At 36.7% G+C, this 20,702-nt stretch overlaps 2 protein-coding genes across 2 annotated transcripts; one reads left to right on the forward strand and one right to left on the reverse strand.

Moving 5' to 3' along the window:
• The first annotated feature begins 2,646 nt into the window (after positions 1-2,646).
• LOC140975143 (serine/threonine-protein kinase CDG1-like) lies at positions 2,647-16,682 on the forward strand. Its single transcript, XM_073438697.1, has 10 exons — positions 2,647-3,305; positions 3,902-4,041; positions 4,311-4,408; positions 7,356-7,708; positions 13,711-14,154; positions 14,334-14,494; positions 14,894-14,967; positions 15,046-15,193; positions 15,537-15,686; positions 16,228-16,682. Exons 1-10 carry the CDS (start codon positions 3,092-3,094, stop codon positions 16,303-16,305), a joined length of 1,860 nt encoding a protein of 619 aa, XP_073294798.1. The 5' UTR covers positions 2,647-3,091; the 3' UTR covers positions 16,306-16,682.
• A 61-nt stretch (positions 16,683-16,743) lies between these two features.
• On the reverse strand, positions 16,744-20,694 carry LOC140975144 (chaperone protein dnaJ 10). Its single transcript, XM_073438698.1, has 10 exons — positions 20,174-20,694; positions 19,790-19,849; positions 19,400-19,482; positions 19,139-19,292; positions 18,579-18,708; positions 18,275-18,433; positions 17,841-18,019; positions 17,631-17,711; positions 17,290-17,424; positions 16,744-17,004 (listed from the first exon to the last, which is right to left on the reverse strand). Exons 1-10 carry the CDS (start codon positions 20,258-20,260, stop codon positions 16,924-16,926), a joined length of 1,149 nt encoding a protein of 382 aa, XP_073294799.1. The 5' UTR covers positions 20,261-20,694; the 3' UTR covers positions 16,744-16,923.
• Positions 20,695-20,702: the final 8 nt, after the last annotated feature.

Below are 20,702 nucleotides of genomic sequence, written 5' to 3' on the forward strand. Positions count from 1 at the left end.
CAACTAGGGAATTAAATCATATCATAATTAGAATTTGATGTCCCTACAATTAGATATGATCTTTCTCCAAGCAAAACCCTGCTTTCCTATGCATATCAGTGACAACCATGGAAGAGCCGTATCATGGGAAGGGTAGACGAGTTGCATCATGGAAGAGTAGAAGAGCAACATCATGGTAAGAGAAGAAAAGCCGCACCATGGGAAGAGCAGATCCATGGAAGTACTGAGCCATGGAGCATAATCATGGATAGCCGAGCCGAACCCATGTGAATACTGCGATAAATATAGATAAAGTCTCTTAAACATAAAACACATGATACCTTCAATGTAGCCAACCCGACCCGGTTCGACCCGAACTATTCCAGACCTTAGCCCATCTACAAAATTGTAAGGCTCATAAATGATGTAAGTAAACCAAATAGCCTAAGACCTTGCATAAAGTCTAGGCTATTCTCTACTTGGAAAAAAGTCTCACAAGATGGATTGCCTGAGCATCCGAGTCTTAGCACAGTTTATCGAGCCGAACTCCTGGCATGGTTAGTCGAATAGTCGAACTGAAAGTACACCGGCCCGAATTCAAACAAATATGGCAATAAATAAATTCTTATCCATATAAAATTCTTGAATAAATATTCTATGATAAGTAAAGAATTATGAGGAAGAGCACAACCATAGCCGAGCATAATCATGGAGAGTCGAGCCGAGCCCATGCTAAAACTACGATAAATATAGATAAATCTCTTAAATATAAAACAGATGATACCTTCAATGTAGCCAATCCGGCCCGAACTAATCCAGACCCGAGCCCATCTACATAAATGTAAGATTCATAACTGATGCTAGTAAACTAAAGAGCCTAAGACCTTGCACATAGTCTAGGCTATTCTCTACTCGAGAAAAGGTCTCGCAAGATGGAAATACCTAGCATCCGAGCTCTTAGCAGAGTTTAACGAGCCAACCTCCTAGCAGAGTTTACTGAGCAGACCTCCTGACAACGTTTTTCGAATAACCTAACTGAAAGTACATCGACCCAAACTCAAATAAATATGACAGTGAATAATGTCTTATCCATATAAAAATCTTGAATAAATCTTCTTAAATAAAGAAAGAATCCCGAAGAAGTCGGGATTTAACATTCAAATTCATAAATTATCAAAGATAATATAATATGAGAACAAATCTTGTATTTTAGGGAACTTGGCTTACTAGAGTTTTTTCTATACAAGGTATCTGGCCCCTCCCAATATACAAATATCAGGTATGCTATATAATTTTACATATACATATACTACACTAGCACTATTATTCTCTCACACTTAAGTTTGTTCTCTTGACTGATTTAAGCATCGGAGGAGCTATGCCAGAAATACTTTTGGCACCCTCTAATGTTTGTTCGTCCATGCAGATCCACACTGAAGTTCTGCTCGGCCCATACCCGACCAGGGAACTTGACCAACTCAATTCAACAAGGAGTACAGTATTTGGCTTACCAGATCGAACACAAGGTACGTTAAATTTTTGGTAACATCATAATTCGATCCATTCTCCTAAAATTTCTAATCCATCTCTCTCATATTTTATTAGGTAATGAACTCTTTTTTATGACGATGGAACTCGCAGTCGTTACTCTTCAGTACACACTAGGTAAACCCCAAGCTAACAAGTAGCCTACAAAACACCTTGCCCATATAAACCAAATTCGGAAAATTCTGTAAGACAGTCTCGTGTGAGAAACTGTTAGTAGAAAGAATCAAACTTCTCATCATTGATCGGACTCTCACTTAATCCACCAACTCATACACCTATCAAGGTGTGAAATGAACTCTTTGTAGATGGTTTAGCATATGCAACCTTCGAAGCAAGATGATTTCATTTATTTTTAGAGAAAATATGCTTTCCACTCGTGTCAGAATTCTGTGCAGACTTGGTGGGCTGGAATGCTCATAATATACTTCTTCAAGATTGTTCAATGTTTTGGTTTGATTCACGTAGTCTTGTTTGATATCTATTGAAGGTTTTGTCTAATATTCTTCTGATATATATGATATTTTTTATATCCAATAGAAAGATTGCGTTGTTGTTTTTAAAAATTAATTTTTTTTAATAATATTAAAATAATAGTATAAATTGAATTGATTACCAATGTGAAATATCTAAAAAAAATTTAAGACAATCTATGTAAAATTAAATATATTTTTAAATATTGCGTTTTTTAAAATCAAGTACGTACGAGAATGATATTGAAATTTGAAAAATATTTGTTTAGTGAGATAATTTTTTATTGTTATTTATAAAATAATCATACTAAGATATCAGGTAGATTATTTATATAAAATTATTATATAATATAAGGATAGATAAATTTAATAGTTTTGCAATAATATTAAAATTTATAACACAAAAACTCTTGTGAGACGATCTCACGGATCAATTTCGTGGGTCGAATCTCTTATTTGAGTCATCCATGAAAAAATATTACTTTTTAAGCTAAGAGTATTACTTTTTACTGTGAATATCGATAGAGTTGACTCGTCTCACAGATAAAAATTCGTGAGACCGTCTCACAAAAGACCTACTCAATTTATAATAAGTTAAAAAAACTTAAAGGATTAAATTGAGATTACTCTGAAAGTTGAGGGGCCACACGGCAATGTTGTACTTGCATGATTTCGGAGGCACGCAAGGTTACATATGTTGGCCGTCAAACGATCAAGAAACCCCGAAATGGATTCTTTGATCATGTCTTCAATGGCTTTGCGATCATCGTTTTTTAATCACTCTTTACTGGATGACTTAACTGTCCCACATCCAGGCTTTCGAATATACCAGAATGATCCTGAAAATATGCGCCAAATATTCTTTTTCTCCTCAAGAAACACAACCAAGCATATCGAGACAAACAGTGGTGGATTGGAGTAAAAGGGGTGTTTATTTATTGTGAGGGATTTTATTTCCCAGATTTCCTTCTCAATAAACTTTTCAATTTTGACGACTTGTGTCGTGTGCTGCAGCAATCTGGACTATTTGAGTAGGTGCATTGCGTTTAGGAACACTTTTGTTTTGTGGGATTCTGATTTTCTTAAAAAATTACATGCCAATGGAGGGTATTAATAGTAGCGACAATCATAGGAGGAGGGATAATCCTCTGACGCCATCTCGTGTTCTGATCATATATGATGCTACCAGAGATAGAAATAAGGATGAGTTTAGGCATACTATTCATAACATTCGGATGTACGGTGGAATTATACGTTCAGGCGTTACGATTACGGTTCTTGGAGTGTTGCACAAAGTCTTGCATCCCAGTAAGTCTTGTGCTTCTTGATTTCAAGTGTTTTAGATGATCTGCATATTGAATTACTAGTTTTCAGATCTTTCTATGTGGTTTTTAAGGTTGGATTTTTTAGTTTTATAGATTTTTTATCCTAATTGTTTGATATATTGGTGGTGTTGCCTATTGCTAGTCATGATGCAAGTGGTTTTCATTGTTATTCTTTTTCACCTATGGGAGATGATGTGTTTTATACTCATTCAGCCACTGAGAAAGAGGCATATGCTATATGGCGCTTACACTTTGGGGATGATTTGTTAAATGTCATGCAATATTCAATCAAACTACTAAATGTTACTGTCATTTGAAGTAATTTCTATTCAACGCTTTATTAGATTATCCCTTTTAGTGAACATGCCTATATATGATGTTTTCCTGTCGCTTTGTTTAAGCAATTCATTACCTTTTGATACAATCTATCAAATATAATTAGTTCATATAACTTTGGTGAATGAAGAGGTAAATCATGTTTATATGTATTTAGTTTGATTACTTTGTACAGAATGGAATTGATTTGATGTCAATGTTAATGTTATGATTCTTCATTTATTATTTACCATTTTTTCACAGTGGGTTACCAAATGCAAGTAGCCCCTGATAACTTCCTTGGCACATCACATATACGTGCAATGGAAGAAGAAGTATCAAAAAAGGTTGATTTGTATGTAGGCATGCTCCAGTATAGCGCTGAAGAATGTGAAGGCGAAGGGGTAAATAACGCGCTTGTAGACTTTGTTTTATTGTTTATTGAAACATATAATTTTCACGCTTAGAGTATATGAAAACAGCCAGATCATAGATCTGTTTCTAAAATTTAAAAGCATTCCTTTATTCAGTCTCGGGAAATGGCGGTAGCGCTGAGAATATTATCTCCAACACAAAATTACATGTCATAAGGAAATATAGCGAGAAGAGTGTATATATTTTGTATTTGGTTCTATATCTTTAGAGTCGGTTCTCACATATTCGTCTATTACAGGTGGACATTGAAGTCAAAATCACTGCTGGAAATCCAATGAGGAAGGTTTCCATACAAGAAGTTGCTACTTCCAATGCAACATGGGTTATTCTTGATAGGTAGCATTATATTTTTAATATTTGTTAACTTCATTTGGTTTATCAGTCAAGCGTCAATCTTGTGGAGGATTAAAGAGCGAGTGTTCTTTAGAAACTCATTCATTTTATGTTTTCTATTTTTATTTGATGAAGATGAGAGAAAATAAAATATTTGCCTAGACATGTCAACATGTAAAACGAGGAAAGGAGAATTGGCGCTACTCTACTATAGTCATCACAAAAACTGTTCCTTTTCAATTTACATTGACAAATAGCTAGAAATTTAAATTGGGAGTGGCTGCATGTGATCCTGACTGCAAGTGGTCATCGATAATAGACATGAAATATCTTGCTCCTCCATTTGATGGGACCTTTGATGGTTCCCAAAGGTTCGAATTAACATATTCCAGAGGAGCAGTGGATACACGGATTCCTTTATTGAACATTACTCAATTTTATTTACCTTTTATGCAGTCTTCACAGAAATCTACTTGATTTAAGGATTTAATTCCAAGTAGACCCTGTTTATGAACTTCTTGCGGCCCTTTGTCACTGATGTGAGCAAGTCTCAAGTGCCACAACATCGCGTCTGTGTCATGTTTCTCAATTGTACTTGCAGACCCAATGAGAGTTCCACCACTCATATTATAGAGAGCATTTGTTCTAACTCCTTTTATCACAGCCAATCTGCCTTGAAGACTGTCCATCTGCCATTTTCAGCCTTGAATGTGTAGCCCAGTTTGTCAAGTGTACCCAAAGAGGATCATATTTCTCTTTAATTCTGGGACATATCTTACTTCCTTTAGAATGGTTTCGGTTCCATCATGCATAACAAGTTTTATGGAGCCTAATCCTTGAACCTTGCATGTCTTGTTGTTGCCAAGGATGACATGACCTCCATCAATTTCTTGAAAAGATAGGAACCAATTCTTATTTGGTGACATGTGGAAAGAACATCCACTGTCAAGGATCCAGCCTTGATCAGCCTTGAGTTCTGCAACACACAAGACTTCAGCATTTTAATAGCCATCATGTGCAACCGATGCTTCTCCCTTATCCTTATTCTTGTCACCCTGTCTGAATCGTTCTGGGCAATCTTTTCTGAAATGACCTTGTTTATGGCATAAGAAACATTTCAGTTTCTTTGTTTTGGGACTAGATTTCCCTTTTCTTGTTGTGATACTCCTTTTCTGATCTACCCTTAATATGCAAATTGTCACCCTTATTTTTTATTTCCATTTGTTTCTGTGACTCCTTTGCCTTCAATGCCTTTCGAATTTCATCAAAGACCAAATTCTCCTTCGCACACTTCATTGTATCAACAAATACGGAATATGTACTTGGCATTGAATTTAGAATAATGGTGGCCTTATCCTCATCCTCAATTTCAATTCCAATGTTTTCCAAGCCAGGAATGTGTTTATCATACTCATCAAGATTTTCACCGATGGATTTTGAATAGGTCATTTTGAAACCAAAAAATTTACCTCTTAGATAGATCATTTCTTGCACCGATTTTGTCATGTATATAGACTCAAGTTTTGCCCAAATTCCATCGGTTGTCTTCTCTGAGGATACTACCCGGAGTACCGTGTCACTCAGGTGTAGGATGAGAGTACTGAATTCCGTGTACATAATGTCCGCCTTCTGATCTGCGTTGAGGTTTCTGATAGTTTCTTCTCACCGACTAGGGCTCTAGCCACCTTCTGTTGGACGAGAACGGCATGCATTTTTCTACGCCAATGAGAAAAGTTTCCAGTTCCATCAAAGCGTTCTATTGAACACATATCGAGTTCTTTGATAGCCAAGAACCTGGATCTGATGCCAGTTGTAAGAATATCTAACTTGAATCCACCCGATTTAAAACCAAGATCAAGCAACATGTTTCACCAGAATTATAATCAGTCAATTCTTATTTGCAGTTTGGATAATCAAGAACAGGAAACATGCACGAAACATAAGCAAGTAACACGAGATTTTATGCGGTTCGATCAAAGAAAGTGATCTACATCCACGGGAGATACTCTCATTATAATTAATCAGTTTACAACAGAGCAATTTCAAAACAAATCAACATCTCGAATTCATTTTTTCTCTCCTATGAATTACAAAGAAACTCTTGAATATTGAGGGAATTTTTCTCGCTTCTTGCTCTCTGGTTTTGGGTGTGATCAGATCATCCTTTTTCCACCAACTCCTCAGCTTATATATACAGGCCCTCTTGCTGGTATAAACCCATCCAATGACCACAAGTTGATCTTCAGTTAGTGACAGGTTTGGACTCGATCAACCGCTCCTGTGCCCAACTAATTTAACTGTTATTAGTTACCTTCCCTGATTTAATTCTTATTCCTCTTTGATTGCTTGACATATATCACATATATCATTAGGAAAATCAAGATCCTTACTCTTCGATGTTCGCCAAGTAATCTGGATATAGGCCATTGATTGTATTATTATTATTTATGATGTGCGTTGATATGATCATCTTTACTTGTTTCCAGCACCGGGGTATACCCCGTGTAGTTGGCAATTGTGTCGTTGCTTCTATTAGTTCGATATTTGCTATCTCTTTGGGATGTCTAGTGTACTTGTAAAAAGCTCTTTTTACCTTATTGTAATGGATGATATTCATTAAAAAAAAGAAGAAGAAGACCAGGACCAGAATTGATGAAAATAATATTTATACACACTGTAAGTTTTCATTGGCATGTATCTTTGTCCTTCCATCATGTACTGGCTTTAGTATAAGGTTAGGATTTTTTGGACATAAATCTATTTGTTTGAAGAAAAGTAATTGTATGGTTCTTTAAGGATAAAATTGTTCAAGAAGCATGCTTCCACTGCATGTTAATATGAATGGGTTTCCTATATTGACTCATGAATGTGTAAAATTTCAGTATATGCATCAAGCTTCTTTAGTTTCTACCTTATTTTCACTGGTTGAACTGATAATCTACATTTGCAGGTCCCTAAGAAAGGAAACAAGGTTCTATCTTAAACACATATCTTGCAAGGTTGCACTAGTCCTTGATAACTTGTCGTTGGAGGTGTTAAGACATAGTTATACGAATAAGGAAACTGAGTACAGTGAAGAAAAGTTCTACACACTATCCAAGCCTGTCCCACTACCACCTGTGCAAGAGAATGAGCCCGAGCAGTCCGAAATTTCTGAGAGTTACCCAGCATCTGTTTATTCTCTAGAAACAAGCTATGATATGGCCAAGAGTAGTTTCTTGTCTTCTTTTGGGTCAAACTCTAGAAATCACAGCTTTTCATCATTGGAAGATATTGGGCCAAATCACAAGCAAGAGGAACCAGGTTAGAAAGGTTATTTGTGTTGATATACTGAAATTTTAGTAACTTCTTCCCGTTTCAGTCCTTGTGCTGCCTACTTAATTTCTCAGCTTTACAATCTTTTACCTTCAACCCGTGGACATCCTAGTTATGCTTCGTGGCTCTGAAAGTAAATGAATCAGTGTAGCTATTGACATGTCAGTTTGTTCGCTTGTTTCCTCTTTTGTAGAGGAAGATTACTTGTCACTTTGTAAAACAATGGTCATTGTGTTGTCCATGCTTGAGACTTGCATCTCTTTCATCCCTAGGAAACTTGGATCTTTCAAAAGTAATGATCTTGGACTGATTTATCTTATTACCATCCTATACAAAACAAACTCCAAAATATGTGGACCTAATTAAAGGAACCGTGAAAGAGACAAAATCTCAAGCTCATGTTGTGTTTGTGATGGAAAGAATAATTTTAGACATGGTACTTGTTACTAGGTGAAATGATTGTTAGATAGCTGTATTTCATTTCTCACCTAACATTGTGGTTGGTGGCATGCATGTTAGGTGTGACAGCTGCATTCGATGGAATCACATGCACAAGGAGCTCTATAAAAATAGAGCTCCTTCGCTTCAGTTTCAAATATCCCAACGAAGCTTTTCAAAGCATCGTAAAATAGAGAGCAAAAGAAAAAATAATTGTTTTTTCTTGAGTGCTGATAGGTTCTCTTGTGTTAGTTAGAGAAATTATTTTATCGATTATACTCATGCATGGAGTTTGAAATATTGAGTGTTTTGTTGTATACACTTGTAAAATTTGTATCTATATTAAAGATTTGTAGTAGCTCCGAGCCTATATTGGGTGAACCATGTAAATCTTTGTATTCTTGTTGATTATTTTATTCCGCAATTTTGGTATTTTACTACCGCCATGATCGTCATCGCTTTGGGGTAAACTATAACTGGTATCTGAACCTTGTAGTAAAATTTCTAGAATTCTTAGTATGCTCTGTTGTTGTAACTTTGTCTGATCTTCTACGTCAGAAAATATTTTTTAAGATTTTTTGCTAAGGCTAGAGAAGCGATGACTGAAGATGATGGATTGAGAAGCCATAACAAAGTACATCTCATGAAAAAGTTATTCAACTTGAACATGGGAGAAGGTGCTTTGGTGGCTAAACACACAACACAATTGGTTTTCAGTTAACATCGGTCGAAATTAATTTTGATGATGAGATTTGTGCACTTATTTTTTTGGCGTCTTTACCAAATGTTTGGGAACCGATGCGGATAGCGGTTAGCAATTCTGTTGGCAATAGAAAGCTACAATTCAATGATGTCAGAGATCAAATTATTGCTGTAGAAGTTTGCAGGATGGATCCGGGTAAAAGAACATCATCGAGATCTGCTCTAAATATTTAGAATAGAGGCAGTGGTAGAAGTGGAAAAAAGAGTTCTAACCGACGGCGCAGGAAATCCAACAAAGTAAGACATGTACCAAAATTGACACTGATCTCAGTTGGGTAACTCGATGACGAAAGCCCTAATGTGACCTTTGGTGATGGTTCTTGGAAAATAAACAATGGCGCCATGGTTGTTGCTCGAGGAAAGAAAACTAGTACACTTTATATGACTTCCAGTTGCAGATATACATTAGCAGTTGTGGATGCCGGAGCTAACTTAAGTCTATGGCATTGTACACTTGGACATATGAGTGATAAGGGAATGAAGATGCTGATTTCAAATGGAAAGCTACCGGAATTAAAAACTGTTGAACACAAACTATGTGAAAGCTGTATTTTTTAAAGAAGAAAAATATTAGCTTTTCAAATGGTGGTAGAGAACCCAAAGCAGCAAAGTTGGAGCTGGTGCATGCTGACATACAAGAGCTATCTCCTGTGACATCCCTAAGAGGCTCAAGATACTCGTCACATTTATCGACGATTCGAGCAGGAAAATTTGGGTTTATTTTCTGAAAAATAAATCCGATGTTTATGAGACATTTAAAAAGTATAAAGTCATGGTTGAGAATGTGACCAACTTGAAGTTGAAGTGTTTGTGGTCTGATAATGACGGTGAATATGAAGATGATAAGTTCAAGAAATACTGTGGACAGAACGAGATCAAATGGAGAGAGTAATTCCTGGTACACCTCAATAGAATGGTATAGCTGAAAGGATGAACAGAACCTTGAATGAACGCGCTAGGAGCATGAGGTTGCGCTCTGGATTTCCCAAATCATTATGGGATGATGTTCTGTTCAACAGAGGACCATCGGTACCACTTGAATGCAAAATACCCAAAGAAGTATGGAGCGGCAAATAAATAAACATTTCTTTCTTTAAACTGTTTGAATGTTTATCTTATATTCATATTGATTCAGAGAGTAGAACAAAACTTGATCCGAAATCAAAGAAATGTTTTGTTATTGGTTATGGAGATAATGAGTTTGGTTATCATTTCTGGGATGGCCAAAATCGGAAGATCTTTCAAAGTAGAGATGTAATCTTCAATGAACAAGTATTGTACGTGGACAAGTCAAGCATTGGAGTTGGAGATGAATGTCCTGAAGTCAAGAAGACTGATGAAGTGCCATTGACAGATATTCCTGTGAATGAATCGAAAAACAGTAACCATGAAGATGAAGAAGCAACTGCACAAGATGATGACCCACAAGCTCCGGTGATTGAACTTAGGAGATCTTCGAGAACAATTAGACCACTTGAGTGATACTCCTTTGCACTTCACTATGTTTTACTTACACAAAAGTAAACCGAAGATCTATGAAGAGACAATGCAAAATGATGATTCAACCAAGTGGGAGTTAGCCATGAAAGATGAGTTAGATTCACTGTTATCCAACTAGACGTGGGAGTTGACATAACTTCCGCATGACAAAAAGGCGTTGCATAACAAGTGGGTGTACCGATTAAAAAAACAAGATGGTAGCAAGTCCTACAAAGCAAGGTTGGTGACCTGGATCGCAAAAAAAGTACTACTGGGTATGTGTTCACATTAGGTGGTACAATAGCAAGTTAGGTGTCTAAGTTGCAAAAGATAGTTGCACTTTCAACCTCAAGAAGATTTATATTTTTACACTCAGAGACCCCATTTTGATGTGGGGGTGTCAACACACGAGCTTTGATGAATTATACCGTCTGTCTGCTGGTAACCCCCCAAAACAGAATTAAAATAATCACGAGCTCTATCAGTGCGTAACATCCGAATATGGGTAGTAAATTGTGTTTTAATCATGCTATGGAAATATTTGAAAATTTGATCACTTTCAGATTTTTCTTTCACGAGGAAGGCCAAAACAAGCGTGTGTGATCATGACGAATAAGATAAACTAATGAGTGCCCCCAAGATTTGGTAAGTTAGAGGGATCCCTAATATCGATGTGTATAAGAGAGAAAGACGTTGAATGTACATGACGATTTGGCGTGAAAGATGCATCAGTATGTTTAGAGAACTGACAAACATCACACTGGAAAGAAAGAAAACTTTTATTTAATAAGAAAGAAAACAACTTATTAAGGTACAACGAGTTCGGGTGACCTAAACGATAATGCCACAATAAAACATCCCTAACATTATTTGAATTGACGGCAGAAATGGTGGGATATGTTGATGGTTATGCATAAGTCTTGAGTAAGGAAGCATCCATCTTGAGCAAGGTTGTAAATGGCGGGAGGCGGTGGCGGGGCGGTCGGTGACCGCCTAACGCCTCGGCCGCCTAGGCGGTTGAATTTTTTAAGTAATTTTTTATAGATAATCATGCAATATAATCATAAATAGTCATCATTTTTTATGTAAAATATGCAATTAAATAATGTTTAAACACAAAGAAGCTTCATACAATATAATATCATCTAGATAATGTGCAATTAATAAAGATTCATCATCATATTAATGCTATTATGTTAACAAAGTAATATAATTACTTTTACCAAAAAACTAAGTTTAAATTTCAAAGTTTCAATCAATTATCCATCATTAGAACAAGTAGTAGACTAAACAGAATATTTAAGTTAGGCATTGCATATTATACCAAAAGTATGATAAATAATAAATATGCAATGCCTAACCTAAATATTCTGACTGCGGCGGCGGCGGCGGCGGGCTGTGTGTGGTGGTTGAGAGTTGAGAGTGAAAACCAAAAATAAAATAAAGAAAGTTAGGTGTGCTAGGGTTTCGATATTTAAAATTTGTTGACTTTGACTAAGTTTTTAAAATTGTTGACTACAATTTAAAATTTTTGACTTCCCGCATTGCCCGCCTGCTCGCCGCCTCGACCTGCCTCGACCCACCTCCCCAACGCCGTATAGCTTGGGCCGCCTAAAACACCCGCCTCATGCATAGGCGGTGCGATCGAGGGCCGTCTACGCTTAGGCGGCTGCCTCGACCGCCATTTAGAACACTAATCTTGAGAATGTACAAGCCTGCAGAACGATCAGGACTGCCAATCGTTTTCTCCGATGCCAAATCCTGGAAAACACAAGAATTAACAAAGAAATTAGTTTTGCAGACGAGATCACAATTTAGTTTACTTACTGACAGCAGATTACAAGTAAGAGCAGTCACAAATAAGACCGAATGAAGACAAATATCCTTAGTTAACTGAAAAGAACCAGAACCAATGACTTGAGAAAGTGTCCCATTGGCATGACAAGGCCGAAAAGTAGTAAACAAGTTCAGGCTCCCAGTCATGTGGTCGGAAGCACCTGAATCGACTATCAAAGAGTAGGAAAAACATGTTGTGGAGTCGAAAATGAGAAAATACCTGCATGAGCCATGTTACCAGTGCCAGTAAGTGATGGGGCAGGTGTGAGAGTTTGCTGGCCAAACAATTTCTGAAGGGCCTCTAGTTGTTCCTTCGCGAATGGCTGCTGTTCGGAAGGTGGAGTTTGAGTCTCAGAAACGGCTGTATTAGCATGCCTGTTACGTGCTGGCTTCCAATCAGCAGGTTTTCCATGGATCTTTCAACAAGTTTCAAGCGTATGTGTGGGCTTGTGGCACTTTGGACACCATGGGCGACAGTGTTGAACTGGCCATTGGTGGGGTAGTAGCTGGGAATGACACACACCACTAGAATTGTCGCCGTGAGTGGACATGTGATGTTGGGCAGCGAACGCGAATGCATCAGTAGAGGGGGGTGGTGTGGATGGTCCCAACATAGTTTTCCGTCGACTCTCCTCATGATGGGTGTCGGAAAACACTGCTCGAAGGGTAGGCAACTTCTTAGCTCCCAGAATCCTGCCACGTACATCATCAAGTGCAGTGTTAAGGCCCGATAAGAACTTGAAGATCCATTTCTTATCAACAATATCACGAAAGCGACCCGCATAAATTGGACACTCCCACTCATAAACTTCGAAGAGATCCATTGCTGCCATAGGGGGGTAAGGGCAGTGAAGTACTCTATAACTTAGGAGTCCCCTTGACGCAGCTCTTGCCGGCTGCATTCGATGGCAAATAACTCTGATGTGTTGTCAGTGGATGAATAGCGCATTCCAAATTTCTTTAGCAGTGCGATATAGGAGGAAATTCTCACCGAGCTCTGTTGTCATCGAGTAAATTAACTATATATATATATATTTCAGGAGATAAAACAACCTAATCCTAAGAATTTAAAATACAAAATGTAAAATACAAATAAAGATAGGTTAGTATCTATCCAAAGAAAACCTAAGAGATACATTTAGATTTGCTACAGATTAGTATGAAGGATGTGTTATCCTTCAATTATATATTTAATATTTTTTTAATAAATTTCATTTTTCATTAAAAAATGGATGTCCTTTTCTCACGTCTTGATGTTTTGTCCAGGAATATCTTTGTCCAAATATTGAATTTTCTCATATCACTTGCTCGCTTGTGATTTTGTGGCTTAAGACATGAGAATTTTGTTGGTTAGAAATCAAATAATAAATTATAGTCAATATGATATCAGGAAAGGTTTTTTTACCATATATCTCAATATATTTTACTTATATAAAGAGGCGAGGATTGTAAACAAAATGAATGATTTTTCGCAGGTAACCATGCTAAGGTGGATGTGAAATATAAGGTTTCTCCACTGATGATACAAAAGCAACGAAGAAAACCCACTCGACAGAGATCCTCTGACGTGCCTGCTCTCTGCATTGGTTGTGGAATGAAGACTGAGCTGGACTCAAAAAAATATAGTTATTCCGAAATTCAGCTTGCCACAAACAATTTTTCGTCGGATAATTTACTAGGAGAAGGTGGGTATGGTCGTGTATATAAAGGTGAGCTTAAGGATGGGCAGCAAATTGCTGCAAAGGTTCGAAAGGAAGCTAGTACACAAGGATTTTCGGAATTTCATTCTGAAGTGTATGTCTTAAACTTTGCACGCCACAAAAACATAGTGATGCTTCTTGGTTATTGTTGCAAGGAAAACCTCAACATCTTGGTGTATGAGTACATCTGCAATAATTCACTTGACTGGCATTTGTTTGGTAAGTAAATATTGTAATTTTTGAAATTCTGATGCCAACTGTTTTATTAAGAAAAGTGAGAAGTGTATTTGATACAAAATCACGTCTCTTAAGTTCTGTTGGTGGCTTCTGTCTCTCAATTTGTTCATATGTAGATATAATCTTCTTTGGATATATGGTGATGTTATCAATATTGACAGATAATCCTAATCAAATTCTTGAATGGCATCGAAGACATGCCATTGCCATTGGAACCGCGACAGGGTTGCGTTTCCTCCATGAAGAGTGTCGAGGAAGTCCCATTATTCATCGGGACGTGCGGCCAAGCAATATATTGATAACACATGATTTTGTTCCCATGGTATTTTCTTGAATCCTATATATTTCCCAGTTGCATTAATCTATATGATTTGGCCTTTATAATGGCACGTAAGTTTTAGTCATCCAAATTTTTTTCACTCTGTTGTATACTATTGTTTTTCGAAATTACACCAGGTAGTTTCTTGCTAGTTTATCATGAATTTTACTATCAAACACCCTGTTATTAAAAAGGGATTTAAATCAGGTACACTTTCATATATATACGATCGAAATAACCAAAACTTTGTTTTCTTCTTCAGCATAAGATCGATGATGCTTGGCTATTATGTTTTTCTTGGCTATACAATTTTTCCTTGATGAAAATCGAACATAGTTTTGAGTTTGGATGTTCAAATCTGTTGAGCTTTAATGGCTTTCCTTATTTTTAATCCATACACAGCTTGCGGATTTTGGCCTTGCAAAGTGGACGACAAACGTCGATGATATACAGACTAGAATTTTAGGCACTCTAGGGTAAGTATATGCCATTTAGTTGATGCGTTGAATACGTCTTTTAATAAATCGGGGTTGAGATTTATTGGTCTTCTGTAGATATCTTGCGCCTGAGTATGCAGAGAATGGCATTGTTTCAGTACGAACTGATGTTTATGCGTTTGGCATTGTTCTGATACAATTAATATCTGGGCGCAAGGCCGTGGACTCAACTAGAGAGGATTATCAACCATCTCTTAGACAATGGGTATGGTTTTTGGCTATGTGTTTGTTTTGTTATCGATCAATTAATATATTTGTTCTCAAATCGGATTTAAGATCATTAAGATTATGATATCCTTGATATGACGTATTGTTATCTAGTTAGAGGAACATTTCCGTAATTTTTTCACTTATGTGAAAGGGTGATAATTACTTCAAAAAATCAAAATGCTTGATAACACAGATTTTTCTCAACTCCTTCCAGAAAAGTTTCATCATCTTTTTCTGGGAAGTAGTAGTTGTTTTCTACGGAAAGTCCCTCTGTGCTAAACCTCTCTTCCTATTTTGGAAGTTTTTTTTTAAAGAAAAATTATCGTCCATGTCTTCAGGCATTATCCCTGATTGAGAAGCTTGCATTACATGAGCTAGCTGATCCTCGTCTTGGAGAATCTTATAACACTCATCAGCTGTATCACATGGCTAGAACAGCATTTTTATGCCTCCAAACTGACCCCGAGATGCGACCGTCAATGGCAGAGGTGGTTTTTCTATGCTTTCAATATTATTATTTTACATTTGCCAAACCATAAAAGTTTTATTTGGCAAACGGTAGTGTTTATTGAAACCTGAGTCGTTTTAACACCAGTAGCATTTGAGCAATTGCTGTTTTAAAAGTATCGAATTCTATGTTCTTGCTCTCTTAGCATCTTTATGCACCTTATTCAACTACAGGTTAATTTATTCTACCTTCCATGAGATTTGACCCAGCCCTCTTTCAAAATCATAATTGTATCGATCTGTCCACTGAACTCTAGGAATTTCCGCCTTCCATCACAATATGTGGACCCAGTATTCTCATGGAGGATACGTTGGGCATTTTGGTGGGGGTTGGGTAGGTTTTGAATTTTGAAATTTTCGAAAATTTCACACACACACGTGTGTGTAGATAGATAGATAGCTCATCTGTACATGTCCATTCATGTGAACATGTCAGTATTTTTTTCACTTGTTCGTTGTTTTTTCAAGTTATTTTAATCTGCCATACGACCTTCACACATCTCATCATGGTAATGACTGCAGGTCTTACGGCTTCTTGAGGGCGATAACAATAATATCCACCGCTTGACAGAGCAATTCATACCACATTATAGCAAGTAATGATGGTTGCTACCAGGTCGGTCTTCATCTGGGAGAACAATCGTATACACCGCCACAGACAGCAATTTATACCTCATTACGGTAAGTAATAACAGGAAAGACTGTATGCTCTATACTTAGTCGTGTCTGTACATGGTCAAAAAGTATCAGTTCATCAGGCAACAAAATGCTGTTGGCTCGATGTTGTGTACTGTTTAGGACGACTCTCTCAGACGGAAGCAACATGTTCATCTGAAAACAATTGCTGCTTCCTAAAAAATTAAGTGTTTTATCTTGTAATTTTTTAATAGTCGTTGCTGTGTTTCAGAAAACTCCTACATTTGGATATGAAATTTTTCCCTTATTTCTCAGTCGAGCCATCGAGCATTAATTACAGTTGAGTTCTGGTCTTATAGATGCCACTTACCAGATAACAATAGAACATCAGTTAGTTCAGTATTGTAGTAGATCGACATCGGGTGTTAAAAACTGCACAGTTTGTTTACAAACACATACAAGATCATGGTTCCTTCGGTTTTTCTTCAAAAGTTCAGTACAGTAAATACAATGCCCTATTTCAGACATGTTTGAATTTAGTACAATCTCTAAATCTCCATCACACATGGATAGTTCACTCTCTCATCTTCCTCTATACACAATTTCTTCATCGTCTACGTCAAATGCTGGGTTACAGAGACATCTAAAGAGTCTGCCAATGCCCTGTCACAGCAGAAGAAACAACCGTATGAAGTCGGGCAATTCAAAAATTCCAACGCCTTAAAAAACTTGTTAAAAACATGGGCAAGACTAACTTAAATATCTCAAGATAATGAACAGAACTTCTGAATTTTTAGTTAGAATAGTGAAATTTGGTCTGGATTGCCCTGTTAGATCCACCTGCGAAGGGTTGGTGCTATTCTGAAAACTCGTGGGACAATACAACATGAGTTGCATTCATGAAATTCTACGAGTAATACATCTGTAGCCATGTTTCGACCATTGTACCTGCGTGAGTAAAGGAGTTCGATAATTTAGAATTCGTGGCGAATCTTCTTCGTCGCTACTATTAGAACTTCTTTCATCTGCCTCTGCTGAAGCAATCTTCTTCCTTGAAGCCCCGCCATTTTGTGCCTTTTGGCTCTGAAAACAAACACATTTATTCTTCTCGATTTACACTGATAGTAACGCAAAATTTGTATTCTTGAAAAGAGTGGTCCACAAGATGAATGTGATCTACATCACTTGCACGAGAACGGATGGAATTAGAAACGAAACATATTGGCAAATAGATTAGAATGACAACCGAAGATACTATGAGGGGTAAAATTGTTTAAAGTACAAGTCACCTGAAAAACCTTTCCCAAAATTTTCAAAGCCACAGCTCTCATCTTGAGCTCTTCCTTCCTGACATTGCTTTCTTGCAGAACCTGGAAATCCCAAGTCAAAAAATTCAAGAAAATGGTAGACTGTATAGATAGATACGGTTTAAATTCAATAAACCAACTTTGAATTTGTAAGAAACTTCAAAAAAAGTAAAGAAAAGAAAGTAATCTAACCATTTGGCAGACATGTAATAGAGTTATCTCAATGTCGACCACATTCAATTTCCATAGAGAATTCATCACTGTATCTTTGTTTAGTCTTAAATGCGATTCGACATTGTTTTCTTCAGCACTGCCCTCCGTTTTGAATTGTCTTCTGATATCTTCTTGTAGTTGAAGCAACTGAAACGCGCCTGAGTAGTACACATACTGAATCATACAAGTTTCAATCGAATTGTACATGTCCATGAACTTGCTCTTAAGACTTGGTCAGTATAACATGTGCTAGATATCTAGTTCATGTACCAAAATTGTAACACCATTGATAGAGTGGTTGGCTGTTAATCGATTGTTTTGAATGAGCAAAATCCGAATCCGGACTCACTTTAACAGTTACAAGTTGGAACCTGATCTTACACAAGTAGCTTTTGAGAAAAATGAACGAATACCTTTTGCTGCTGTGAATTGTGACTTCCAGATGTGACCTTTATTGCGAACCCATTCGGCCACAAATGGAACTCCAAGGTATAAAGCCTTTTTCCCCAGCTGCTGTGCTGCCTGTCTTGTGTAGATGTATCCAATTGTATTCAAGATTTCAGCTCCGAAGGCTATTGTTTATCAGGAACACAGAAGGCAAGAGAATGACGTAATATATATTTCGAGTTTAATTTGAAATCATTTTTATTTTTATAGAGATGAATTTTTTCGGTTCTGCCTCTGGAGAAGTAGAACTTCGGGTAGAACTTAACTGACCTGAAGATGAAAGTCTTTCTGCTTCACATTCAGCATGTCTTAAGAAGCTTTGTTTGTCACCCCACACGTACTGGTGAAGAAAATCTTTGAGTTTTCTGGCCAACTTTTCTTCTCTTTCTCTTTGCACAGCCTTGATTCATATCGGTGATACATGTTAAAATTATATATTTTATGATAAAAATAACTCAAATCTTCTGCAACATTTCATGATCAATTAAAGGATGAGACGCGTAGATATGATCATCTAGTCGACACAGTACCTCTATGGCCTATGTGAATGTGCTGAACAATGGTGTTGCTTAAATTATAGGATCGAGGATCTACCATGGTATTATAAGTTATAGCCCATGGTCACATTCGGCATTTCGATTACTGTGCTAAAAGGTAACATTAAAGTTTAGTGGGAACAATTACTGTGGCCCAACATCTATTTTGAACATTTGCTGTTACACCAGAAGCCACATTCTGACAGTGACTCAATCTGTACTCAAAGATTGCAAATAGACAACATAGTACACACACAAATCTACACATGCATACAGACACACCCGTGTTCGTACCTTGAGCTTGTCATGAACTTTGTCAGAATTGTCATTATCATGAGATAACTCAGCAGAAGCCATTGATGCCACAGCTAGATGTCCTATATAATCTTCAAAAAGTTCACTTCCAAAAAGAAGAGCAAAAACAGTAGTGGGATCCAGCATCGTCTCCCTATAAAGTTAGAGATATCGAATGAACTTATCCCAAATCAGATGAGAACGACTAAATATAATTATTTTGATAAACTTATGAACTTCAGAAATGTGAAAAAGACTTACTTAGAGATGCAGTTCTTTCCATTCCGATCGTATGCATCTCTTTGCACCGGATCACTTAAAACTTGATATGCTTCTCCGAGTACCTGATAATGAAGCCAAGAGTTGCTTGTCATGAGTGGATACATGGTGATAACTTGAGGTAAAATTATGTGCAAATTTCACTTTCCTTTTGTTTGATTTATCGCACAGATTTAGACCATTAAAAAAAAAAAGAAAAATATATAATTTAAATCAAGAAAGTGATCTAATCCCTTGAATAAAGCATAAAAAAAATGAACACAGTTTCATTTCATCAGAGACATTAGAGTGATGGATTAATCTGATGTTCTTGACTAGTGTCAGATCAAATCAATCAAGAAAACAAAAAAATCAGAAGCAGAAGAAAATTGCCTGAAATCTTTCAGCTGCTTGAGGATCATCAGGATTTTTATCAGGGTGAACTTGCCTTGCCTGCACCACTCAAAAACAAATTAGAAAAATGATTAACTGATCAAGAAACCTAAAATTTCGAACATATTTCATAGTATGAAACTTACATTTTTCAGAATAAAGAAAAAAAAGGAGCCATATTCCATTTTAACATCAGACACATAGGATGATAGGGAAGGCTAGAAAAATAAAATAGAGTTCAAAATAACAGAAGAAACTGGTAAAAGAGACAATACATCAAGCTCCAACAGATCATACTTATCTTTTTTATTGCATCATAGAAAGATTGGTATTACTTCAGAAAAAAAAACAAAAATGGCTTCAAATCCAAGAAAAAGATCAGACCTTAAGATAGTAAGCTTTGCGAATTTCGTCCTCTGAAGCAGCAGGACTAACTCCAAAAACATCATAAAACTCAGTTTCTTTAACCATCTTCAACCCCCTGCTTATTAACTAACTCCAATTATCAAAATCTTCGAGAATATGAAAAATAAATGATCCCAAGAAACCAAAGTATGATTTAACAACAAAAAAGAAAACAAAAAGTGGGAAACCAAGAATGTGCGTCTGTGTGAAGATAGAAGAAGTAGGCATGTGATTTTTTAAAAATACATTAAAAAAATTAAATAAATCTCATATACGCTCCATCTTTAAAGATCTTTAACACTTCAACACATAAATTTAATGTTGTTAATTTTGATTGAACTTTAGGTTGGAATTCATTGTTGGGCTGGCCTCCCATGAGATTGAGGCAACTTTCCAGTCGTAAATAAAGTTGGTGGAAGCTTTTTTAAGCGGGAGAAAACAGTATTTTAACTCACTTTGTGGCGCTGATCATTTGTGCGTGCTATTTATTAATACATACATTTCCCTT

Source organism: Primulina huaijiensis, chromosome 4, assembly GCF_012295235.1.
Source record: "Primulina huaijiensis isolate GDHJ02 chromosome 4, ASM1229523v2, whole genome shotgun sequence".
NCBI lineage: Eukaryota > Viridiplantae > Streptophyta > Magnoliopsida > Lamiales > Gesneriaceae > Primulina > Primulina huaijiensis.

What these genes read in the sequence shown, in the direction of transcription:
- LOC140975143 (XM_073438697.1), top strand. Translation starts at nt 3,092, where the DNA reads ATGCCAATGGAGGGTATTAATAGTAGCGACAATCATAGGAGGAGGGAT. An exon ending in AGAATTTTAGGCACTCTAGG is followed by an intron (nt 14,968 to 15,045) that starts GTAAGTATATGC and finishes GGTCTTCTGTAG; the next exon opens with ATATCTTGCGCCTGAGTATG. An exon ending in AACCATCTCTTAGACAATGG is followed by an intron (nt 15,194 to 15,536) that starts GTATGGTTTTTG and finishes CCATGTCTTCAG; the next exon opens with GCATTATCCCTGATTGAGAA.
- LOC140975144 (XM_073438698.1), bottom strand. Translation starts at nt 20,260, where the DNA reads ATGGTTAAAGAAACTGAGTTTTATGATGTTTTTGGAGTTAGTCCTGCT. An exon ending in ACAATTCACAGCAGCAAAAG is followed by an intron (nt 18,020 to 18,274) that starts GTATTCGTTCAT and finishes TGTACTACTCAG; the next exon opens with GCGCGTTTCAGTTGCTTCAA. An exon ending in TATTACATGTCTGCCAAATG is followed by an intron (nt 17,712 to 17,840) that starts GTTAGATTACTT and finishes TGGGATTTCCAG; the next exon opens with GTTCTGCAAGAAAGCAATGT.